The sequence below is a fragment of the Argopecten irradians genome, chromosome 4 (genome assembly GCF_041381155.1).
Source record: "Argopecten irradians isolate NY chromosome 4, Ai_NY, whole genome shotgun sequence".
Taxonomy (NCBI): Eukaryota; Metazoa; Mollusca; class Bivalvia; order Pectinida; family Pectinidae; genus Argopecten; species Argopecten irradians.
The window spans coordinates 20,689,280-20,708,004 of record NC_091137.1 but is presented as its reverse complement, the minus strand read 5'-3'; the positions used below and the strand labels follow the sequence as shown (position 1 = coordinate 20,708,004).

General features: G+C 36.9%; 1 protein-coding gene across 1 annotated transcript; it reads right to left on the bottom strand.

Annotated features, from left to right (window-relative positions):
- Nucleotides 1-1,556: 1,556 nt before the first annotated feature.
- LOC138322156 (peroxidase-like) lies at nt 1,557-16,677 on the bottom strand. Its single transcript, XM_069266207.1, has 14 exons — nt 16,386-16,677; nt 13,401-13,530; nt 12,132-12,352; nt 11,783-11,965; nt 10,872-10,923; nt 9,772-9,875; nt 9,466-9,573; nt 6,291-6,380; nt 5,232-5,724; nt 4,662-4,889; nt 4,057-4,226; nt 3,253-3,355; nt 2,126-2,193; nt 1,557-1,767 (listed from the first exon to the last, which is right to left on the bottom strand). Exons 1-14 carry the CDS (start codon nt 16,675-16,677, stop codon nt 1,757-1,759), a joined length of 2,253 nt encoding a protein of 750 aa, XP_069122308.1. The 3' UTR covers nt 1,557-1,756.
- Nucleotides 16,678-18,725: the final 2,048 nt, after the last annotated feature.

Sequence of the window (18,725 nt, the reverse complement as noted above, 5' to 3'; positions counted from 1 at the left end):
GCTAAGGCAATAAAGGAGTTCCTTTGTATGTATACATATATGTTTCTGTGAATAACAAAAAAAGTCAGCATTGGATTTAAAGTAATTTTAATCAATTTGGATATTGCACACTGAAATTCGCCTCTTGAATGATCTAACAATTATAGTCAATTTGTTGCAAAATCTTTTATTTTACTTTTCTGGAGCTCTCACAAACCACAATTCCCATGTAACGTGTCGATGAAAAGCACTGATTTATCACAAGGGTTCCTTTACCAGACGACTCTTGTGTTTGTTTACACAATACATTGCTTAGAGAAAAGAATTTTTATAAATCGACTGTCCACATGCTTTCTTTTTTCTGCTTTACTCGAAATGTCAAATTAAACGAATCTATTAGTATTTAATATTTGAGAATCTCCATTGCGAATTTCTCTGGTGGCACAGAAGTAGTACAACATCATAAAATGGTGTTTGTGTTCGTCACAAAAATAATTACATTGTATAGATACAAAGTCACCCACTGAGATTTTATTTGTAACGTATTGTAATATATCTTCTTTTATATAAATGCCTCGATTAAGATCGTAGTTTGAATTAAAAACCATACTATGTTTTCATATTAACACATCTTAAAGTTGCTCCACCGCTGACAAATGGTAATTTTTTCACTATAAAAAACAGCAGACGATTTAGTATTTCTCTTCAGTTACAAAAGTTACTTACTTTACACTATTACCACCTTTGAAAAGTTTGAGCTTCTAATAATAATTAATTGATCCCGAAAAAAGTCCGTGGCACTATATCCTATATGGAATGAAGAACTGATTACGCATGCACCAAATGCAAAACAAATTATTTTATATTATTTGTTAATTAGACATATATATAAACGATTAAACACCAATTATTGTTCCAATGATAAATACCCTTTATACTCTGTAGGCGGTGGAGCATCTTTAAACAAAAGATTTTAAAATCATTCACTAGATATTTAATTTGAAATAATTTCCATTCTCACTAGAAGGCGGTGCACATCGGAATCCCTCGTCTTCTTCAATGCCCTAGGGTAAGTGTTCCGTTTGGTTTGTTGTATGACATAGTTTTAGTCAGTCTTTAATATTTTGAGTAGGAAATTTTCTACCAGATTCACCGGTCCAAAAATGACACCAAGAGATTTATCTAGAAACAGGTTGCGACTTGATCAAAATATCCCAGTGTAACTTTCTCAATAACTTCACACCGATTGACATTTAGCGTATGTAGACCTTATACTATTAATGATACTTGTAATATTGATTATTTAACGGATATTTATTTATGATTATGACATTGTATCGAATATCACTATGGGCAACGTAAATGTCTAGCAGTGAACATAGCAATATTTGAAGCTAACCTATTTGAAAAGTTTCCGATTTTACGATATTCATTACATCTGGACAAAAAGATTAGTGCTTGATGTGGTTCAAAACGCACAATCAAAAAAAATTTTTTAAATAGCTATGATATTTTACGACAGATTGAACATAATTTCATCTTTAATGACTATCCGATATATTATAATTTGTGAAGAAAACTTATTTACAGATTTTCAATACACGTCATTAGCCCTAACTGTATCTCTATTGACTAGAAAGTGTTCCATTAAGTCACCAAAACTGGGAAATATAATACGGCAAATAGATAAAAAAAATAATAACAATAGTAAAAGTAATATTTTTCACAGAGAATTTAATAAAACGGCCAAAACGAAAATCTTCGGAAATATCGCTGATTATGTATAACCTGAAAAACGAAATCACAAAGAATATAACCATGATTAATGTAAAACAATAATGTAAATTAAGGTAATAACAATATATTGCCAAGATAATTGTGAAATAATGAAAATTGTTGTAATTATGATTGTGAAATTAACAATTACATATTGCTATACATAATTATAGTTAAATCAACAATGAAATATTGCTATAATTATACTGATATTACTATATAATGACATTATTGAAACAATTACATTTGATAGTAAGCCGTGAACAAAACGATATTTTCTAGCCATGAATATAACCATACTTGAAGTTAACCTGATTTGATTAATTATTACTTTACATCTTGACAGAATAATTCGTTCATTTAAACTTACATTGATTCATATCTATCCATAATGACAGGTCGACATCCGGTATTTTTGAGCAGTCTATACGTTGATTACTGTAAATGGAAGTTTAGTATAATAAACACAGCATACGAACGACAATCTGTTAAGTTATAATTTATCATACAAAATGTACAAAAGGGTCTTGTTTTTAAAGCGTAGAGAGAGTGTAAAATTAGACAGATTGTAAGAGTGGTAGATACGTTAAATAGTCCCCAACACACTTACACAGACAGTCGCACAACATCACACAAAACCTCCGTGTATAATGTTCTTCGAAATATGCAATATATAAGTTCTGACAAGTAGAATACACGAGAAGTGCCATTTTGTTCGAGTACGTGACACATTTACTAATACATTGTAGTAATCATGTTTGATATGGACACTTTAAAATATTCTATATCCGCGATTTATTCAGATTGCTCTTTTTCTATACATCGATAGACCAAATCACATTCAAACCTAAATGGAATTCAATAGGTTTAACAAACTACAGTATTTACACTGAACGTGTCTGTAAAATTCATAGCGAGTTTAAAGTGAATAGTCGGGCAAAGAAAACCAGTCTAAATGCGTTCATTGGCCTTCCAAAAGTTCTCACATATTAATACGACGGCCAAGTTCTGCTTAGTTTCCCAGTTCTGACCATTAAAGTAAAGGAAAGTTGAAAGCATTGAAAGCGAGGCTGCGTGTAAATGTAACCACGGACATAGTCAGCCGGGAGGACGTATTAGGATTCCTATACTTTAAATTAATTTCTTCGTACGCAGACAGATTTTGGCGAGAGATTTTATTTTTCCATTTCATAAGAAATCATACTGGATACATTCACACCATTTTTACCGACTTTAGCCATCCTTGCCCGACTGTTCACTTTAAAACACAAAAACGTAGTGAAGTGCAATAAACATGCTCTTGCGCGCAATGAAATTTTGAGTGGTGAATACACTAAAATAAAATCGCCATGGAAACGTTTCAACTAATGATAAATTGTCTTTAACTGTAAATAGCCGAATTCAATTGCCGAGAAAAAAGATGATTTGTACAATTTACAAAGAAAAAAAAAAAAAGTTCTAATAAAATACGTACTGAACAGTTATCGTTTTACTTACTTTGCGCTGACTGTTCGGAATGCCCTTGGCTGCATCTTGGTAACTTCTATGTTGTTACATATAACCTTTGAGAGACTATATTTTCTGATCTCATTCAGTTGGTCTGCAATCAATAGGATAATTATAATATAATATTAATGATATGGTCTGCAATCAATAGGATAATTATAATATAATATAAATGATATGGTCTGCAATCAATAGGATAATTATAATATAATATAAATGATATGGTCTGCAATCAATAGGATAATTATAAATGATATATATTGTATTAATTAGGGTTGTTACTTTAACAACCACCCATCGACTAGCTAGACTCAATAATATAAAGCCAAATATGGAACAAATATAACTACTAAATAGAGTGTCAGGAGTATATCTATTAAATGGCATGAACAATTTAACAATTATACAAAGCTTAAAGTAACAGTAAAAGTAGAATGTCGGCGGGGGATGGGGGGAGGGGGGGGGGGGTGTTTAAAAAACTTGCCTTTGGTTCAGCTCATATATACAGAAATGTATTGATTAAATTACATTGTATATATTTTTACAAAAAGTCGTCCGTAGGCTTTTTAGATTATCATGTTAATGGGGGTATTTTCAGTCATATACGTTTTATTTTTGGTCTTGTTTTATTTATTTCTTGTTGGCATTTCTTGAAGTGCCAATACGCAAACAAACTGTGCCTACGAGCAAAAACGCAAACAAACTGTGCCTACGAGCAAAAGCGCCAACACATCAAAGAAATTAGAAAAATTAAAGTAAATAATATACCGAAAAATGATAATATGATTATATTACCTGGGTTTAAGCCACGCTTGCCGAGATTGTTTTCGTACCAGAAACGATCTCCTATCTTCACCTGTTGGAACTGATATGCAATGATACAGGCAAATGTTGGACCGACGATTCCGCCTTTTATTGATGTCTCCGACATGGCTCCAGCGTACAAGTCAATGTCGTCTGGATGTCTGACGGAGATAACGATATATGCAAGTTAAATCATCAGTATATTTAGGATGAGAACAGATATTTTTGTTTAACGTCCTACTACAATTTTGAAAGTCAGGTTAACGTAAACAGGTTTAGAAGGCGGAGAAAAAACTGGTAAAATGGTGGAACATTTATTGTCCACCTCAATCCACAAGGATATCTTTTACGTGTAGTATGGCTGATTGATATATGAAAACACTAAAGAACACTTCTTCATTACACTAGGTAATGTCTTAAGTGAAACTTTCACCATGAGCGAGTATATGGCGCCCGGAGATGGAGAGATAGTGGTTAACCATAACGGCGAAACATCTTTACCACCTGGCACAAGGCAAAAGTTAAAATAAGGACATACAGTACTATTTTAAAATAGGGATAAACAAACGTTTGTGATATTTCTAAACAGTACATACTTGTAGACGCTTTTTAGTGCCGCAGCGGCTGATGAAGTGTGATGTTTAAGGCCGCCAGTGACTCCGGCTTGGAACGTCTTGGCCTGAGGCAGGTGGCACCATTCCCGCCAAACATTATATGGCGGAATGCCATGGTCTCGTCCTCTATTTACATTAATGGCGGGAAGGTCCATAGCGTTACCTTTTGGGTCGGGGAATAGCTTGTTCCGAATTCCTGTTTCAAAAAACCTGCAATTCGATACAAGAGTAAATATGTTATTACACATTTGTGATGTTTGTTATGTCAAATTGACTTTACTAAAATGTATGGTTACCATGCCGAAACTAGCAAAGAATGTATGACAAAATTAATGTCAGCTAAAAGCTTTGATACAAAATCAACTAATATCCGCGGTAATCGAGACATTTCTACAATATAGAATGCGGAAACAAAATTTAAGTTTTCTTTTGCCGTGGGTAGAATGAAACCATAAAAACAATGATATTTCTAGGAATATTTCATGTTATACAATTACAGGAATTTGGATTGCAAATGAAATTGTAAATTCTTTGAAACTCTACAACGTTTACCTATCGCTCTTTGTTGCCCTGGCGTTGCTAAGCCAACGAAGGACGCCCTCACCACCTTTTCCTTTCATATCTTCACACATATGAGGGCGATGGAATGTCTTTTCGATAGGTACTGTGTTAGTGGGTACGTGTGATGGGCTATATTGGGCCTGTATGTTGGTGATCTGAGAATGACCAAAGCGGAAGGCGGCGACTCCAAACACATTAGCCACCGTAGCATCTGCAGTGTCTGTGTACAAGTAACTATAACCCGTGGGACGCAGAGTCAGTTGAAACCAATCCAAATAGGTCGAATTTAAGATAATCGGCAGATACTCGTTGTACACAATGTGCTGCATCATTGCGATGACGATCTTCCTGCCTTCATAAAATAGCCTATCGTCGTCCCAGGAAGGGTTATGACTGGCCAGGATTTTCACGACACGATTGTGTTCCCGCACCCAAAGCAAATGTACCGCTCCTAAGTTTGGTACAACGTTGACTCGTTTGTCCCCTGGAATAAAACAAAGTGTGATTACTGTCAATACAGTAGAAAACTTCCATACTCACTAAACATGGGGGACATACTTGAGGCCAGAACCAGTCACCTCTTTGATAGACTATCTGTTATTACAAACCAACGACCTGCTTTTAATATGTTTTAATTAATAATAGAATACTCCCTTATTAGTTAAATTGCTTTTTGACCTTCTGCGTCCAGACTTTAGACAGGCCAACATTATTAATTCGACGATGTTGTAATTAGCTTACCTGCGTCATGACTTTAGACAGATCAACCTTAGTGATTCAACGATGCTGCAATTAGCTTACCTAAGTCCTGACATTAGACAGACCAATCTTAATGATTCGACGATGTTGCAGTTAGCTTACCTGCGTCCTGATAGTAGACAGACCAACCTAAGTGGTGATTTGTCGGTGTTGTAGTTAGCTTACCTGCGTCCTGATAGTAGACAGACCAACCTAAGTGGTGATTTGTCGGTGTTGTAGTTAGCTTACCTGCGTCCTGATAGTAGACAGACCAACCTAAGTGGTGATTTGTCGGTGTTGTAGTTAGCTTACCTGCGTCCTGGCAGTAGTCCTCCTTGACGTCTTTGAAACATTTGTTTTTACCTTCCGGAAGTCGGTTATAAACGTCAACTTTAAGCAACCCTATAATGAATATGAAAATAGGCAATCTTATTTCTACAAAGATTAACATTGAAGAACTAGTTTAGATAAGCTCCTGTGAGTGGATAACATTTTCAGTCCAACAGGCCTAACCGTCATATTTCAAATCACAATTATATTTTACATAACTATACGGATGCAATCTTCAATTATCCGTGATGAAGATAATAGCGACGGTTTTGTGATAAGTTTTCATAATATTTACACTCCATTCCATATTCAAAATACAAATGTAAAGCTAAACAAGACAGCATGTTCTGATTTATTTTGACTGGTAAGTCCGGCTTTATTAACAAGTAGTGCACCCTGAATTCCATTTCCTTCCGTTAACAGTTCTTGTTACCGCTATTTCTCAAAAAGAATTGAGGGACCTGTCGTAGATATCATATGTAGGTTTCCCTATGACTCGTCTTGTGCATATTGCATTTTGGGACCGATCGGTCGACAAGATGGCCGACAGGCAGCCATCTTGGATTTTGATAGTTGAAGTTTGATATCACTATTTCTCAGAAAGTTCTGAAGGGATCCGTCTCAAATTTCATATTTAGGTTCCACTAGAAACCTAGTTGTCCATATTGCATTTAGGACCGATTTATCAATTTTATATCAAAGATGTTGGATTTTGATCATTGAAGTTTGTTACAAACCATTCAAGGCTGACATAGCGAAACAATCGTGTCCAATGCTAGGAAATAGATACGAGATCTAAGTGTTAAGTGTTAGGACATACTTCAGATACGAGAATTACGTGTTCAGTGTAAGGACATACTTCAGATACAAGATCTAAGTGTCCAGTGCTAGGACATACTTCAGATACGAGATCTACGTGTTCAGTGCTAGGACATACTTTAGATACGAGATCTAAGTGTTCAGTGCTAGGACATTCTTCAGATACGAGATCTACGTGTTCAGTGCTAGAACATGCTTCAGATACGAGATCTACGTGTTCAGTGCTAGGACATACTTAAGATACGAGATCTAAGTGTTCAGTGCTAGGACATGCTTCAGATACGAGATCTAAGTGTTCAGTGCTAGGACATACTTTAGATACGAGATCTAAGTGTTCAGTGCTAGGACATTCTTCAGATACGAGATCCACGTGTTCAGTGCTAAAAGATGTTTTAGGTACATTAATTTTATATCAAAGATGTTGGATTTTGATCATTGAAATTTATTACAAACCATTCAAGGCTGACATAGGGAAACAATCGTGTCCAATGCTAGGAAATAGATACGAGATCTAAGTGTTAAGTGTTAGGACATACTTCAGATACGAGAATTACGTGTTCAGTGCTAGGACATACTTCAGATACGAGATCTACGTGTTCAGTGCTAGGACATGCTTCAGATACGAGATCTAAGTGTTCAGTGCTAGGACATGCTTCAGATACGAGATCTAAGTGTTCAGTGCTAGGACATACTTTAGATACGAGATCTAAGTGTTCAGTGCTAGGACATTCTTCAGATACGAGATCTACGTGTTCAGTGCTAGAACATGCTTCAGATACGAGATCTAAGTGTTCAGTGCTAGGACATACTTAAGATACGAGATCTAAGTGTTCAGTGCTAGGACATGCTTCAGATACGAGATCTAAGTGTTCAGTGCTAGGACATACTTTAGATACGAGATCTAAGTGTTCAGTGCTAGGACATTCTTCAGATACGAGATCTATGTGTTCAGTGCTAAAAGATGTTTTAGGTACATGATGTACGTTGTCATTACCAGCAGGTGCGTAGAGCTACCATAGACCCTCGTTCTCCCGCGTATTCATTTCATTTTCCTGCTCATTTTAGAATTAATAATGATTAGTATGGGTGCGTTTATACAATGATAATACTAAAATATTTAGAAATCGTGAATAAGCAAATTCATCACAAAATCTAAAATTTTAACGCAGATCGCCAACATGTCTCCCAAGAGTATCTGATATTCCGTTCAGATTAATTACTCGAGAAAATTAAAGACATACTAATATATACATTATGTATAGTCCATTTTAAAGAACTGTTTTAGAAACTTCAAGTTAATTTCCAAACAATCGTCCTCCTGAGGAAGTGTTCGGAAGTAAAGGTGGTCCGATGGCCCGAGGCTAGAGAGAATTATGTCGGCCTATGTAAAATCTTATGTATAGCCTATGCAGTTTTGACATGTTGTTGCAAGTGGCAAGCCAAACCAGCTGATGACTGAGCTGGTGTCAATTTCAATTGGGATGCAAATTTTCTTGTAGTCTGCATCCGTGGACACGTCACGATGTCAGTTTTTAGCAAATTCCTACAAATCACGGAACTTTGTAATCGAAATGAAAAATAGCAGAACTGACAGGTGAGGCTGTTGGGTGAAAAATGCAATCGGCGACCAAGTTTGATGTTAGGATAGTGAAAGGCTGCCGCTCATTAATTAACGCCTCATTCACATAATGCTGTAAGTGTTTGTGCTTTCCACGTGATCTTCTTTCACCATGGTAATAATATGCATGCTTATAAGAGGGAGAAATCATCTATTTTAAACAGTATAAATGTCTCTTCTTTTACAAATTTTCGGCCTTTTGGCCACCCTCGGGTATATACAAACAAAACCCATTTTGAACTTCAGAACTTCAAGAGCAGGGTGTTGCCCTATGTCCATCACTTTTTGTAAGTAATAAGCACCTTTTCAAAGATATTCCATATCTTATGTAAATTAAGGGACCTTTGATTCGGTTTATGTGGTATTATCCATATAGTATTATCCATATACATGTACGTATTTGATATATGCACCAATATTACACTTTTGTGTATTGTTTTCTCATTGATATATACATACTATGAATATCCATTGTTCATGTAGAATAATTCAATTGTTTTCATTTCGAAAGATTCAATTCCATATATTTTCAAGACGAAATGAAACAATTTCGATCTCAGATTACTAGAAAATCGTCAGAGAGGATTCATTAATTGCTTTTGTTCCGAGGGCGAGGGTTTGCCTGTATTCGGCACGGAATGATATAATCATTGCCTCCATATTGTTGATACCCTGGCTTGGACATACTTTAGATACGAAATCTTGCTCTTGAAAACTAACCTCGTTTCTTCACGCCATCTCGCAGTTCCATCATCTTCTTTTTCGTTGACCCGTATACGTTAGAGGCATCCACATATGACGTCACTTCGTTCAGCTGATCACGGTAACCTAAGAGAAGAAGGATACTGCACTTTGATCCCCGAGTTTATCATAATGCTACATTATACAATAAACATGTATAATACTAGTATATGAAAAAATTACATTTGTCAATAACCACATCCTGTATACACCAAATAAACTTTGGAAACTGACGGCGTTTGATACCAATACTACGTCAAATAGTTTATAATTTATTAGTCATACCCCGGAGGTTGTCATCGACGGCAGCGGAGGAACGGACAAAGTTCATACAAGTCTCTTTGATGTGAGGGTCACCAGAGGGCACAATAATAGGAAAACACTCTGGTCTGTCAAACACAACAAATAACAAACAATGAGGTAAAGATGGAAAACAGCAAGATAGTATGTTTTTGTAGTGTAAAAAATAAAAAAGTTTTTTTTATTAAAATAGTAAAAAGTATGTTTTGTAGTGTAAATGTTGATATGAGGTCGACCAAAATCAATTTATGTTTTCTTTAAATCCGGATTTTTTTTAAGACCGATCAAGAACATAACCTTGCTTGTGTTGTTGAACTAAGAACAAATAAAGATGGCAGAAACATTGAAGAATATGTTCAATATGGAAGAAAATTGTTTTAAGTCAAGTGAGATACCATTGCACCGTTTTTGACCCAGTACCACTTATTTATCTGTGGGTCTCTGTCGATAGATGATAGACCCAAAAATGCCGTTGAGCAGACTGTGATTAAGTGGTTTACTGATGAATTCAAGCGCCATTTATAATAAGGGCTGTGTACAACCTTGTACTGGATAAATTGCAAGAACCCTCGTCAACTTTAAAGAATTCTCTAACTGGCAAGGGTAAAGGAATATTCCTAACTTAAGACTTTGTGAATGATTTAAAGTTGAACAATTCATTATCCAATGAAGGTTCTTGAAACTGGGGCCTGATGAACACTCGCATATATTTTTCTGGTACATATACTTGTCTAATCAAGATAGTCAACGAGAAATTAATACTAGTATGATTAGATGTGAATGAATGGGTAGGCGCCATATTTGTTCCCGCTGTTATCGCCTAAAAGGTGGTGTGGTATTTGATCTGAGAACATGTTCTCCTGCTTTGTTCTATCATTAGGACGACAGAAAAGTTAGCACAAAGACACCCCAGTGTTTGCAAATTATCGTTCTGATATCGATTAATAGATATAGTTTGCCGGATTTGCATAATATTTGTAATTGTAACATCTGTCACATATGAAGTAATCACGGAAACTAGATTATCGAATAAAATGGGTCATATAAAAATGCCTTCGGCACTTGGATTTGTGTAACGCTCTTACCGTTTGGCTGTAGCGGCGGTGGCACAGCAGTTGATTCCCACGCCGCCTTCACCTACAAAAAACGCCCAAATAAAACATCCAAGCATGTCAACATTTCAAAATAATCTGGTACATATCAATATTACATTGGTTTCAAATTTTAGTGGATAAAAGATTGATATGGTGTTAAGGTATGACCACTGGCGTAAATGTAAAGTAAAATATAACGACTTGATATTTTGCTCATCATAACATTTGAAAAAAGAGAAGTGTTCAGGGAATGAACAGAACTAAACCTTGCGGACGATTAGTTATTTTGGTATAAACAGGATTCATTTGAATTGCTGCAAAATACTTAATTGATTTAATCAGGTAACCGCAATGACAACATTTATTGATGATGTATTTATGCATATTTCGGCAAAAGTCTACATCGAATGGTGCGTAACTTTACACCACTACATTGTGTACCACTAGAATCAATCTGATTCGTTAAATAGAGGATTTGAGAACATCCCATAGAGGGTCATGTTCGGATGACCTTTCTACCACGTGTGCTTCAGATCACATACATTTTCTACACATTGCTACGCCAATTGATAACGCCATTTCGTCCCAGTATACATATACTTTTAGCTTTGTTGTGCTCTTTGGGCGAGATGACCAAGTACACGAGAATAATTCGGACAGCTTTTTCAAACTATTTCGTTCCCAGTCAAGATTCTGGCAGTGCAATTTTGATTGGCCATTACCAAAGGTCATCTTGACGTGACCTCTAATGGAATGTTGTCAGATCCTCTTATCAAACGTAGTGATAATAAGGATCTGGATTTTAATCAGATTGCACTAGAATTTGCTAAGTTCATAACAACAAAACCGCGATAACAGAAATCGAAAAGGAACTTGAAGTGCACCAGGTGACATTTACTAACCTTTGATGACCGGAGTGAAAATAAAGTCGTGGTCAAGGAACTGACCAAAGGACATGTGCATAGACGTAATATCCGATGATAATGCGGAGGTTGGACCTGCATTGAACACATGGTTACTGACCACACGTGGACTCGGTAGGCTGTATTTGGCAACGGACGACTGACTCCGTGGAGCGCCGATACCTAAAACACAGCAGAGCAAGGGATATTTTGGAAAGTTTTCTAATAATGAACATTTTTAAAGGTTGTATTGTGCTTTAAAATTTAATAAGAAAAAGAAAAAGAAAATTTAAAGTAAATCTTAATACAACAAGATATTAGCTTTATGACGAAGAGAGCTATGGCATACCGTCTTGGTATTCAGGCCGCGAGTAACGTTTCTGGGCCCTTATTGACATGCCCCATCTGGGATGTTTGAGGTTGTTACAGGATCCGTCTATAGTTCTGAACCTTGAGTTAGGATCACATACAGGGATGGACTGCTGTGTAGTACAGTACTTGTTTAATAACGCCTTCAACGCAGTCTGCCAGCTACTATTGTACAACAACTGGTCAACGTTGGTCTTGGTTCTGAAATGAAGATTTTAAAAATGTGATTTAATATCCTAACTGTGGTGGAGTCTGCATCCGCTTATTGGTACTGGGCCAATCAAGGGTCTTACAGGGGAGTTTGTGTTCATCAACTAGTTTAGGTTTCATCAATGTTAAAGAATTCCATAAAAAACCATTCTAGGTATCAAAAACAGGAGCAGACGATTAAGTATTTTTTCTTCAGTTACAAAAGTAACTTTCTTTGCACCATTAACACCATTGAAAAGTTTGAGCTTCTTATTTTGTTAAAAATAATTAAGTGTATCTCGAAAAAATCCGTGACACTATGTCCGAAATAGAATGCAGTACTGATTGCGCATTCTTCGAAAGCAAAATAGATTATTTTAAATTATTTGTTTTTGTGTTAATTATACATATATATACAAATTGTTCAAATGATGGGTATCACTTATGCTCCTTCGGCTGTGGAGCATCTTTAAGGAAAAGATATCCTTTCATTTCATTCCTATGGATAATTCAAAATCCAGTAATTTCTTCATGTTAAGGATATATATGACAGAATAGGCAAATTTTATTAGAATGTCAAAACAAAGCAACGGTACTTAACCTCCACTACGTGTCTCTCTGAATTGGTGTGTTTGCACATAAACAAACGATAACACACAAAGTGAGTCGTTAATAACAATAACATTTAGTGACTAAAAAACGGCCAAAAACACTTATGGGTAACTAAAATGCTGGAACAGTGGAAGTATTGCTGGACAACTAAATTTGCTTGAACATGCCTGGTATTATTGAGTAACTAAAACAGCCAAAGAACTGAATGTAATGGATAAGCGTCGCAAAATGCATGTATATACATAGATATCTAAAATTGCTTGAACGGTTAAGTACTTATTGATTGATATAAAAGAGTTGTTGAGAATTAAAAATTACTTCTAATGACAAGTTATCGGGTGACCTCAACGGTCTATATACTAATAATTTGACGACAAAAAATAACAATGAAATAAGAATGGTATTATATATATGATTGATAATGAATGACAATGTTTGTGGTACGTACATTCTCTGTATCTCATACACCAATAACAACTCAAGATAGGCACATTTATTCATGCTGCCAGATATGGCCGAGGGAGCGGCGAACATGTCCAACTGAGTAGAGTACTTTTGGTCGTCATTGGAATCCACACCTGTAACACAGGAGCAGGACAGGAAGGTTATATATACTGTAGTGGTGCGTGATAGGACGGTTATATTACTGTAGGGGGGCGTGACAGGAAGGTTATATATTCTGTAGGGGGCGTGACAGGAAGGTTATATATACTGTAGGGGGCGTGAGAGGAAGGTTATATATACTGTAGGGGGCGTGACAGGAAGGTTATATATACTGTAGGGGGCGTGAGAGGAAGGTTATATATACTGTAGGGGGCGTACAGGAAGGTTATATATTACTGTAGGGGGCGTGACAGGAAGGTTATATTTACTGTATTGGATGTGACAAGAATGTTATATATACTGTGGGGGGCGTGACAGGAAGGTTACTTATACTGTAGGGGTCATGACAGGAAGGTTATGTTTACTGTAGGGGGCGTGACAGGAACTTTATATTTACTGTAAGGGGCTTGACAGGAAGGTTATATATACTGTAAGGGGCTTGACAGGAAGGTTATATTTACTGTAGGGGGCTTGACAGGAAGGTTATATATACTGTAAGGAGCTTGACAGGAAGGTTATATTTACTGTAGGGGGTGTGACAGGAAGGTTATATATACTGTAGGGGGTGTGACAGGAAGGTTATATATACTGTAAGGGGCTTGACAGGAAGGTTATATTTACTGTAGGGGGCTTGACAGGAAGGTTATATATACTGTAAGGAGCTTGACAGGAAGGTTATATTTACTGTAGGGGGCGTGACAGGAAGGTTATATATACTGTAGGGGGCGTGACAGGAAGGTTATATATACTGTAGGGGGCGTGACAGGAAGGTAATATATACTGTAGGGAGCGTGACAGGAAGGTTATGTATACTGTAAGGGGCGTGACAGGAAGGTTATATTTACTGAATTGGGCGTGACAGGAAGGTTATATTTACTGTAGGGGGCGTGACAGGAAGGTTATATTTACTGTAGGGGGCGTTATAGGAAGGTTATAAATGCTGAAAGGAAGTGACAGGAAGGTTATATTGACGGTAGGGGGCGTGTCAGGAAGGTTATATTTAATCTAAGGAGCTTGACAGGAAGGTTTTATTTACTGTAGGGGGTGTGACAGGAAGGTTATATATACTGTAGGGGGGTGACAGGAAGGTTATAATATTGTAATGGCTTGACAGGAAGGTCATATTTACTGTAGGGGGCTTGACAGGAAGGTTATATATACTGTAAGGAGCTTGACAGGAAGGTGGTCATATTTACTGTAGGGGGCGTGACAGGAAGGTTAATATATACTGTAGGGGGCGTGACAGGAAGGTTCAATATATTACTGTAGGGGGCGTGACAGGAAGGTGGTCAATATGTTACTGTAAGGGGCGTGACAGGAAGGTGGTCAATATTTACTGTAAGGAGCTTGACAGGAAGGTGTAGGGGGCGTGACAGGAAGGTTATATATTTACTGTAGGAGCTTGACAGGAAGGTTCATATTTACTGTAAGGGGCATCACAGGAAGGTGGTCATATTTTACTGTAATTGGGCGTGGCAGAAAGGTGTTATATTTCCTGTAGGGGCATGAAAGGGAGGTTATAAATTTACTGTAAGGACGTGACAGGAAGGTGGTCATATACTACTGTAGGGGGCATGACAGGAAGGTTATATTTACCAAGGGGGCGTGACAAGAAGGTGGTTAATATTACGGTGTAGGGGGCGTGACAGGAATGTGGTCAATATTACTGTAGGGGACGTGACAGGAAGGTGGTCAATATTTAATGTAAAGGGCATTACAAGAAGGTGGTCAATATTTACTGTTAGGGTCCGTGACAGGAATGTGGTCAATATTTAATGTAGGGGGCGCGACAGGAAGGTGGTCAATATTTAATGTAAGGGGCATTACAAGAAGGTGGTCAATATTTAATGTAGGGGGCGTAACAGGAATGTGGTCAATATTTACTGCAAGGGGTATGGCAAGGAAGGTGGTTAATATTTACTGTAAGGGGGCATGACAGGAAGGTGGTCAATATTTACTGTAAGGGGCATCACAGGAAGGTGGTCAATATTTACTGTAATTGGCATCACAGGAAGGTGGTCAATATTTATTGTAAGTTGGCATGGCGAGAAGGTGGTGTTTAATATTTACTGTAAGGGACATGACAGGAGGAAGGTGGTCAATATTTACTGCAAGAAGCATGACAAGAAGGTGGTCAATATTTACTATAAGGGTCATGGCAGGAAGGTGGTCAATACTTACTGGAGGGGCATGACAGAAAGGTGGTCAATATTTACTGTAAGGGTCATGACAGGGCATGACAGGAAGGTGGTCAATATTTACTGGAGGGCATGACAGGAAGGTGGTCAATATTTACTGTAAGGGGCATGACAGAAAAATGACCAATATTTGCTGTAAGAGGCATGACAGGAAGGTGGTCAATATACACTGGAGGGGCATGACAGGAAGGTGGTCAATAAAAAAAATGCGTTTTGTGATATTTCTCACCAGCTCTATATTATTGTTTAAAGTTGATAGAACGGAGATATGTCAGAGTCGATTAAGTTACGGTTGGAATAATTTTAAACACTTCAAAATGTTATATTTGACAATGCTTTGTTTATTGGAATAAACGTGTACCTATATTTCCGAAGAGAAAATGAAGAAAAGCGACTATAAGAGTCGTTATGATTGTAGTCTATCGTATGAATGACGAAACCTGTTGTGTGGATTTACAAAACAAAAAAAAAACAACAAAAAAACTCCATGCATTATTGTGAATTATTCACGAAGCATGTGCAAAATAACACCAGAGACCGGGATTTTTTTAACACGGTTAACTATCTAAGATGTCAAGAGATAGACACGTGGACAATGCGGTACCATGCGACCTGGATTGTCCATAACATACCTGTCTGGTAAAACGCAAGGTTTTGTTGAATGTCCTGGTTGAGGGCTTTTGTTCCCACCATGACAGCTGTGTGCAGCGTTGTCTCCATGGAGCCGCCGTATACCGTAATGGTACTAGTGGATGTCATCGAGGTTGAGATTGTTTGACGCTTAGTCCGAGACAGTTCAACATCGTCTTCTATTTCGTACGTATTTGATATGTCATCTTCACGCTTCTGTCTGGATTGTTCTACCTTCTGGGCATGTATTACTACGCTCATCAATAGCAGAATCACAGTCAATATCTGAGCCATTTTACCTGTAAAACGACGACACTTTAAACAGAGTTTCATTGACTTTGTGAAAAATGCCTCATATGTTTCATTTCTATGTCAACAGATCCCTTTTCATCGATGAATCAACGTATCGCTAAGCAGTTTTGGTCTTTTAAATGATGAGGAGTGCAGGAATCGCATCTGACGCGACTTTTCTCGTAGTGTGAACCAACATCATCCTGAATACCACTTTATACAGACTTTCAGTTGAGTTATCGCTATAGACGATAGTCACTTTTGACCTTTGAACCTCTTTGAGGCAGGCTTAGAACGACTGGCCGATCATAGAGTAACACTATAGAAGAAGACACAACACGAATATACCACAGTCTTCCAAAACCACACACTCCATACACGCTACCGCCGCATACAAATGTAAATGGGAAGCCGTCCTTCCATGACCCTGGCTGTTAATTGGACGTTTTATTTAATCAAACATACAAAGCTAGATTCTGTTCCTTGACTGAGACATAAAACAGTGTAGTTAAGTGTTAGTTACTATAATGTATTCAGATTTCGGGAACTTATTAGAGGACACAACCTAATTATATCATAATCATACCCAAATTCTACAAGCATTAAACCATGAATCGACTACCCAGTACAAATTTGGCTTTAACAATTTGTTTTATCCCAACATGTCTCAAACTACTAGCAGTATTACCTTTTAAATCAAAATTGTCAAACATTATTTCAACTATTAGATCAACATTACATATTATATCAAAATTACAAAAAAATAGTTATGTACAATATCTGCTGGTGAATATGACGATCTATCGACTTTTCTTTGTATAGATTGGCTTGTTTTTGTCATTTGAAATGTATTCTAATGGTGCGTATTCTGATCTGACAATTAATAAAACCAATTATTTAATATGAATTGTGTACAGTGTATAAGATTTTATTCTTAAACGTGTGATAATAACTGAAAGCAGGCAACGATATAATTCTGTTGTCAATGATTAAGCAGATATTGTCAAATAAGAGTATCTTTTAGCATATACCACGGTCTATAATCTGTATTTCAGAATTCCTCAAGTCCTATGTAACCTTGTTTATCCTAAGGTTCGTCTCCAGCAGCTGGCGCCAGACTTGTTGAATCGCGTTTGAACAGGTACACAGCGACGTTCACGCATCTACTTACCATCTTTTGACAATGGTGTCGTGTGGGTCATTACAAGGGGATAACACGACTTACAAGGGTCTAAAATCCACTACTGACGGGCCAAGCGTCAATAACACCCTAATCCCCAAACCAGGGAGATGTTGATCCATCTCGTACAAGTCTAGAGATCAATAGACCTAAGGGGGATGGTGATGTCGCGATAGTAGTGCGAGATTATTGACAAATAGTCCTACTGTAGCTGAATGGGTCGCTTTAATTATATAGGGGCTGAGAGTGGGTGTTCTGGATAGGCTTAAGTGAGTTAGCACTTCATTTTTTATTATGTATGTTGGCAAGGCTACCAATTATCACATAAACACACACATAATGTACTTGCTAACTAAATATTTGTAAGTCAATCTTGCTTCAAGTAATGTCATTGTGCCTAAAATTTACTTGATCAACCCATAAAGGAAAAACTATGGTGCTTCTAGATAGAAGAAGAAAAGCCATGACTTAAGTTTGAAGTTTGATGAATAAGTATATATATAGTAGATTGAATTATAAGTTCCTTGTATTATGGAGATATAACACAAAACATGAAATTAATGCACGCATAAACAATGTAAACCGGCAACCCTTAATACCTTCGTTGTTTTAGTGGAGTAGCCCTCCAACTTAGGGAAGCGAGTTCGAAACAATTAAACGGATCAGTCAATACTGACGATAGGTCGGTAGTTTTTCTCCATGTACTCTTAGCTCCATCTTTTAAACCTGACACAATTTTGTTTAAATGTGTCGCATAATTTCCGTTTGTCATAATAGTTAAAGTACCGTCGCAAAAGTAGCACGGAAAACGGTTAACAAAAATTGGTTCTCCAACTTATTTTTTTCAAGCGATGGTAACATTAGGTTGTCT

What these genes read in the sequence shown, in the direction of transcription:
- LOC138322156 (XM_069266207.1), bottom strand. Translation starts at nt 16,677, where the DNA reads ATGGCTCAGATATTGACTGTGATTCTGCTATTGATGAGCGTAGTAATA. An exon ending in GCGGCCTGAATACCAAGACG is followed by an intron (nt 11,966 to 12,131) that starts GTATGCCATAGC and finishes GCTGTGTTTTAG; the next exon opens with GTATCGGCGCTCCACGGAGT. An exon ending in TTTCACTCCGGTCATCAAAG is followed by an intron (nt 10,924 to 11,782) that starts GTTAGTAAATGT and finishes CGTTTTTTGTAG; the next exon opens with GTGAAGGCGGCGTGGGAATC.